The following is a 6,000-nucleotide window of genomic DNA, read 5'->3' on the forward strand; positions in this document are numbered from 1 at the left end:
TAGCCCATTACAGAATTCCTTTGTTAGAAGCTGTGATATGATTGTATTCTGGAAAGAGTTACAAGTAATCATTCATCTATTTATGAATCAGACGGGTTACATTTTAACCTATTTTCACTCTAACAGTACAGAACATCATGCTTTCATATGGCCCCTATATTTCTACCCTTGAAAGTTAGTAATTAGTTCATTCTTGTATTGAAAATCCTTGGCGATACCTGTATTTACAATAGCCAACCAACATTTCTTAACTGCTTTTCACCTTACAAAATCATTTAGACCTTTCAATGTGTTTCTAGGAGTCACATTGCCGAAGGGAGATGATAGAAGAACGGTATATGAAGTATAAAGAAATAGTGAGTTCCCTACAGCGGCAACTGGAAGATTCAAAAAAAAAATTCCAGCAGTTTAAGGTATATGTGTGTACTCCACTTTTATGTTTTTTCTTTGTTACTTTCAATCAGCAACAGAAACTTAATCAATATTACATTGTAGCACAAATCATAGACTAAAATCATACATGCATGTTCATGTTTCGCTGTCTTAGGCTGGCACATTTGCATGTAGCTGCTATGGCTGGTATAAAACTGGTGACAAAAATTTGATTCTATTAAAAGGTGCGGTGAAAGATTTCCAAAATCTTAACAATTTTCTGGAAAAGCAATATTGTGTCTTACTACTGTTAAATGTTTACTTCTGCTCCTGCTTGTCAAATTACTGTCTAAAAAGATTACGGATCTTTTTGTTCACTTTTTTCTGTGTCCTTTCCTCCATGAAAAGAAATGTTAATTTGTGTTGTATAATGATTTTTTAGTAGTTGATCTTTGCACTCTGTACAAAAGATGCTGTACTATGTCCATTTTACAATAGAGGAAATTCAGACACACAGATATGAAATAATTTGCTAAAGGTCACTCAACTGACCAATAGCAGAAGGACTACAATGATTTCTTGTGGTGCAGAACCGGGAAGTGGCTGAAATAAAGGCTCAAAATCATGCCAGTATTCCTGCTGACCATCACAGGCAAAACAAGATTCATTGGCAATACCTGTTCAGTTGTTTCTCTAAGCAGTTGAGCTTAAAATCTAACCATACATCAAATAAGTTTAAACTGTTTGTGTTCCCCATCTCCTCCATAACTGTCATCCTTCCGTAAAGTGTTACCATATTTACCAATAGGGCTTTTAAAAAGTAGAAAAGATACAATAAAGACAGAAAACTTTAATTTAGTAAGTTGTTGGTGTAAGAGGATATTAAGCTATCTCAGATACCCATATTGTTAACCTGTAAGAAAGGATGGAAAGGAAGAAACAAAGCAGATTTGGTCTTTTGCTAGTGATAATCTTAAATTTTTCAAATTTCTCATGCCTTCACCTAAGTGTTACTAATTCAATAGCTGAAATCTGCAAAACATTAAAAAGCGAAGTGGAAGAAAGCTGTCATCAGCTGACAATATAATGTAATACTGCACTAAGCCAACGGAGCTTACTGAACGTGCATGATATGAAATCTATATTAAAAATCTAGAATAAGGCTGATTACAGAACAAYATTTTATTCTCTTTAGACAACAGGCAGCATTGAATGGCTTCCTTTTAGACAAGTCTAATTGGGTTTTGCATGACATTCAGGCCTCTTTGCTGTCACACCTGTTACAAGTAGAACAGAATGTTCAAAAACAAGTAACAGACGGGTGCTAATCTGATTTCACTGATCAGGCTGGCTTAGTCTAAGAAATCCCTTTTTAATGCTTGCCTTTCTTACCTTCCTCTGGAACTGTCTAACTCAAATATATTTTTTGGTTTTGTTTTTTATTTTTACTATTTGTCAGTAGTTGGTCTATCAACATAAATGGTGGAACAGTGTACTCTTGAGGTCATCATTATTGTTGATAGTTCAATTCATGATTTATATACAGTCTGGTGCTTTTGCTATATAGAGTAGATGGATATTTGGTAGAGGATAAGATAATGCATATTGTAAAAGGGGAGTTCTTGTAAAAAGCTTTACACCAATGTTTTACATACAGTCATTTAAAGGATTATTTTTTATCCTCTGTTATGATCATATTCCTACCCTCTGTAGTAACGCACTTCTTTCAGCTTGCTTGCTGACATTCATCACAGACACACGTTATTTAATCACATGTGTTATCCTGTTTTCATTTTAAGGAGCAAAAATGAAACCAAAGTGAGTATTCCCCTAAAAGCAGTTGTTTTTCTTCCCTCCTATGATTTCATTTGTCCCCACTCAGTCTCACCACTTTCCTGTAGTCATGTTAGATGCCTGTAAAATATCTGTTCTTTAGAAGCAAAGTCGTTATTGTATCGGTTAAAATGTAAGATTTCTTGTAATAAAAGAGGTCAGAGGTAGGTAGAATACCATCAAGTTCCACAACAGAGATTTTATGTCTAAGAAAGTACTGACTGATAGCAGATAAAGAAGCGATTAGGGAGAAAGAAGGAAAATATATAATCATTAAAAAGAGAATACCAAATAAAACAAATTCAAAAGGAGAAAGCTAAAGGGAATCCGAAGATAGATAGTTATGTGAGATAGATTTAAATATTTTAGGACCATTTCCCTGCCAGAAAAAGCTGACCATCTAGTCAAACACAACATACATAAACATAAATAGAGCATATGAGAAAAGATAAAATATGTAAGTTCTTCCATAAGAGAAAGTCATTTTGTAATGCAGATACTGGTAAAAGTGTCTACTATTACTTGTTCAAAAGCTCTGTGCTAGGATGACGTTTCTGGAAGCAGAATGAAAAGACAAAAACTTTTTACATTCTTTTAAAGTTGCTATTGTGCTATGTACATTTTCAACATTAAGTCTCTCATCAGCCCGCCAGGGGATTAATATGTGTAATGCCCATTAGTGTTAATAGGAGCAAATCCCTCTTCATTGATGGGACAAAAGCTCACTGTATCTCTAAATTAATGTTGGATTTTGTTTCATTTTCTGTTTTTCAAATCTTAATACTAGCATGAATGATAAATGCATAATGTTTTTAGAAAATTCCCTGAGGATAATGATGATGTAAATTCCATAGAAAAATCAAGTATTTTATAAAGTGGTGCATGTGTGCATCATCATCTCTTCTTATTTCAAGAACCTGAGTAATTTGAATACCAACCCAAGCTTTTAATCTTGTTTTGAAAGGTATTGCGACTGGGGACCACTTACCACAGTGCTAGTAAAGTTCTACAGAGATTTTTCTTTAAATGGCCTTTTTAAAATGATTTCTTTAAAATGATTTCTAAACTTACAGACTTTGTTCAACAAAAAAAGTCTACTGTATAGTTCTAGCTGTAAAAAGTAACATTGTTCAGACTTTATTTAATAGTTAAAATAAAAAATATAAAAAGCAACAGATATTTGGGATGAAATATCAGTGAAATTTGAGTTTTCTCAGAGGGAGGGGAAATGAATTTAAGTTTTACTATTACTTACTTAGGGAGCTTCAGTAAGTTAATGTGGGTCGTTCACTGCTGATGAATTCATCAGTCTCTGATTTCTGCCCTCCCATTATGCATTGCTATGCACGCTGGATGTGATGCACACAGGAAAAAGAACATTTTTACAACTTATTGCAGTGACAAAAACTTGCGGAGTTTCCCAGRCACATCAGGGAAAGCTGTTCTTGCAAAGATTTTATATTGACGAAATGAGCCTGAAATTCATAAGCAAATTATTTTGAATCTCACTACAATATTTGTATTCTGAGACTTGAAATCAGTTTTCCAGCATATACAAAATCACAGTATATACCAGTATGTGTGATACTGTATTTTTTATTAACGTTTATAGCTGTGTTCAATATAACCTGATACAAAATATTTTTCATTGGCTGTCACAGGATGTGAAAATTGATGCTGAAATTTCTAACATAGAAGTGGCTGCTCCCTTTTCTACTTGGCGAACTCAAAGCAGCTTTTTGTCCATCCCACTTCTTTCAGATTCAGGTTGTAAGTATTGTTTCACAGAAAAAAATCCACAACAAAATAACATTCTTTCCTCTTTTGAAGCTGTTTGATTTGAATAGAGTGAGGAATTCTGTTTTTCCACAAAAGGTGCTAGAATTGTCCTACAGCTTCAGCTTCAGATACTGGATGTCTTTGCATAGGGTATACTTATTTACAKTACACTGATTAGATTTTTTAGATGGAAATTACAATATATTTTGTTTGTTATCCAAATCTACACCAAAGAAAAGGGCTACATTTGGATTCTGCACCTCTGCATGCTCTGAATCTTACTGTGTAAGGCCCTTATGATGAAAGACATATTCCCCACCAAAGCATTTTTCCTAACCTTTCATTTGTACAGGTTGACCTCATGCTGATGCAACAGATTCTAATAGTAAGTTGAATTCATGATTCTGCTTCCTACTTCAATAGTTGTTTTCAGTTATTCTTTCTAAGCCCTAGTGCATATCCCACTTGTGGTCATGAAAGTTTACAGGATCTCTCATACAGCTACCTAGTCACAACTCAGTAAAAGATAGGTCATATTATATCTTTGTCTGGTGCAGGCACTCATGGAAAAGACAACTGCCTTAGAAAAAGAGTGTAGKTTTTTTTTCTTTTCCGGAGCATATAAGATATCAGCAAATGAATATCAAAAAACTTACCTTCAGAAGGATGTCACCTCCTGCTTCTTTTCAACATAGCCATCTTGCATATGTACAATCTGTTCAGTAAGTTGCATTACATGGAATGGAAAGTCCTACTTCATTACACTTTAAAACCTTTGCCTCTCTTGGATTATAATTCTACAGTTCTTCTAGTCTTAAAATATACTTAATGTACTGCAGTACATTACTACCCCTCAACAGTAAGTCTTGAGTTGACCTGGTGAGGTTCAAGATAATTTGTTTCTTTTCCTTTTGGAAACTGACAGTTGTGATTAATATCTTTTTGCAAAGCATACTGAGTAACGGCAGTAGGAACAAAGCATTAGAGTGAATGCCTTAATCACATCTATCCTTCAGGAACAGTTTCCCCTTTTCTCAAAGTTGTTTTTCTATAACTGCATGCCTGTCACAGTTTTTCTAAACCAAAGCATGGCTCAGCCTTTYTGAGATATAGAAAAGAAATGCCCTTACCTAGTTTTGTTTAATTTTGTCTATGTAAAACTATTTCTGTTTCTGCATATACCCAGTTCCTTCTGGATCAGCCCAGAGGGACTGGGGAGTGTCTGTCTCTGGAATATTCAAGGTTGCCCAGAAAGGTTGTGGAGTCTCTATCTGCTTGCAGATATTCAAAACCTGACTAAACATGGTCCTGAGCAACCTGCTATAATTGACTTTGCTTTGAGCAAGGGTGCTGGGTTAGATCTCCAGAGTTCCCTCCAAACATTACAACTTGTTTCTGTGATTCCACTGCAAAAACTTTGTAAAATATAACAATGCAACACAACTGTTCCTAAAATATTATGAATATCTTTGTATTGCTTAACCTGAATAGGACTTACTAGGACTTTATTATTTTAGTACTTTTTAATCAATTTTAGACTTGTTCCCAAGAAAACTAAGATCCATATAATCATGCCATCTGTCTTCTGCGTTTCTTCCCAKAATAACTTGCAAACTCTTTAGCAAATTTCAGTTAAATTTGACAGAAAATAGAATAGATATATATATAGATAACTAAACTGCTAGTGATTTTGTGAAAAATGGCTRCTTCAGAAGAAGACCCAAATAATGACTCTAACAAAAAAAAGCTCTACTATGAGCTCAAATATCTCCTCTATTTGATATGCTGGCTTTTCAGGCAGTACCTTGTATATTGGCCAGCTGCTGTGTATAGCTTGAAAATAGCTGCCGTTTTTTGCTTTTCCACATAGGGGAAATGACAGATAAAACAAGTTTTACTGAGGAAAAAGGTGTTGCAGAATGTGTGCAGTAAGTAAATTCTGGCACAGCTCCCAGAGGCAGCAAACAGATGCAGCAGTGTCTGGGCTATACTTAGAACGTTTGGGGAAGTTTGGGG

General features: G+C 34.7%; 1 protein-coding gene across 4 annotated transcripts in view; it reads left to right on the plus strand.

Moving 5' to 3' along the window:
* Positions 1-5,482, plus strand: part of CEP128 (centrosomal protein 128) — a 120,777-nt gene extending 115,295 nt beyond the window's left edge. For 3 of the 4 annotated variants that reach the window (XM_085317591.1, XM_085317595.1, XM_085317598.1), the window contains 2 exons: positions 300-413; positions 3,867-4,044. In XM_085317591.1, coding sequence (XP_085173717.1) covers positions 300-413; positions 3,867-4,043 — 291 coding nt within the window. In that variant the 3' untranslated portion in view covers position 4,044. Of the gene's footprint in view, positions 1-299; positions 414-3,866; positions 4,045-4,336 lie in introns of those variants that run through there. The other variant, XM_085317596.1, reaches the window with a different exon arrangement.
* Positions 5,483-6,000: the final 518 nt, after the last annotated feature.

The sequence above is a fragment of the Rhea americana genome, unplaced genomic scaffold (genome assembly GCF_003343005.1).
Source record: "Rhea americana isolate MKP2758 unplaced genomic scaffold, rheAme1 scaffold_5, whole genome shotgun sequence".
NCBI classification, from domain to species: domain Eukaryota; kingdom Metazoa; phylum Chordata; class Aves; order Rheiformes; family Rheidae; genus Rhea; species Rhea americana.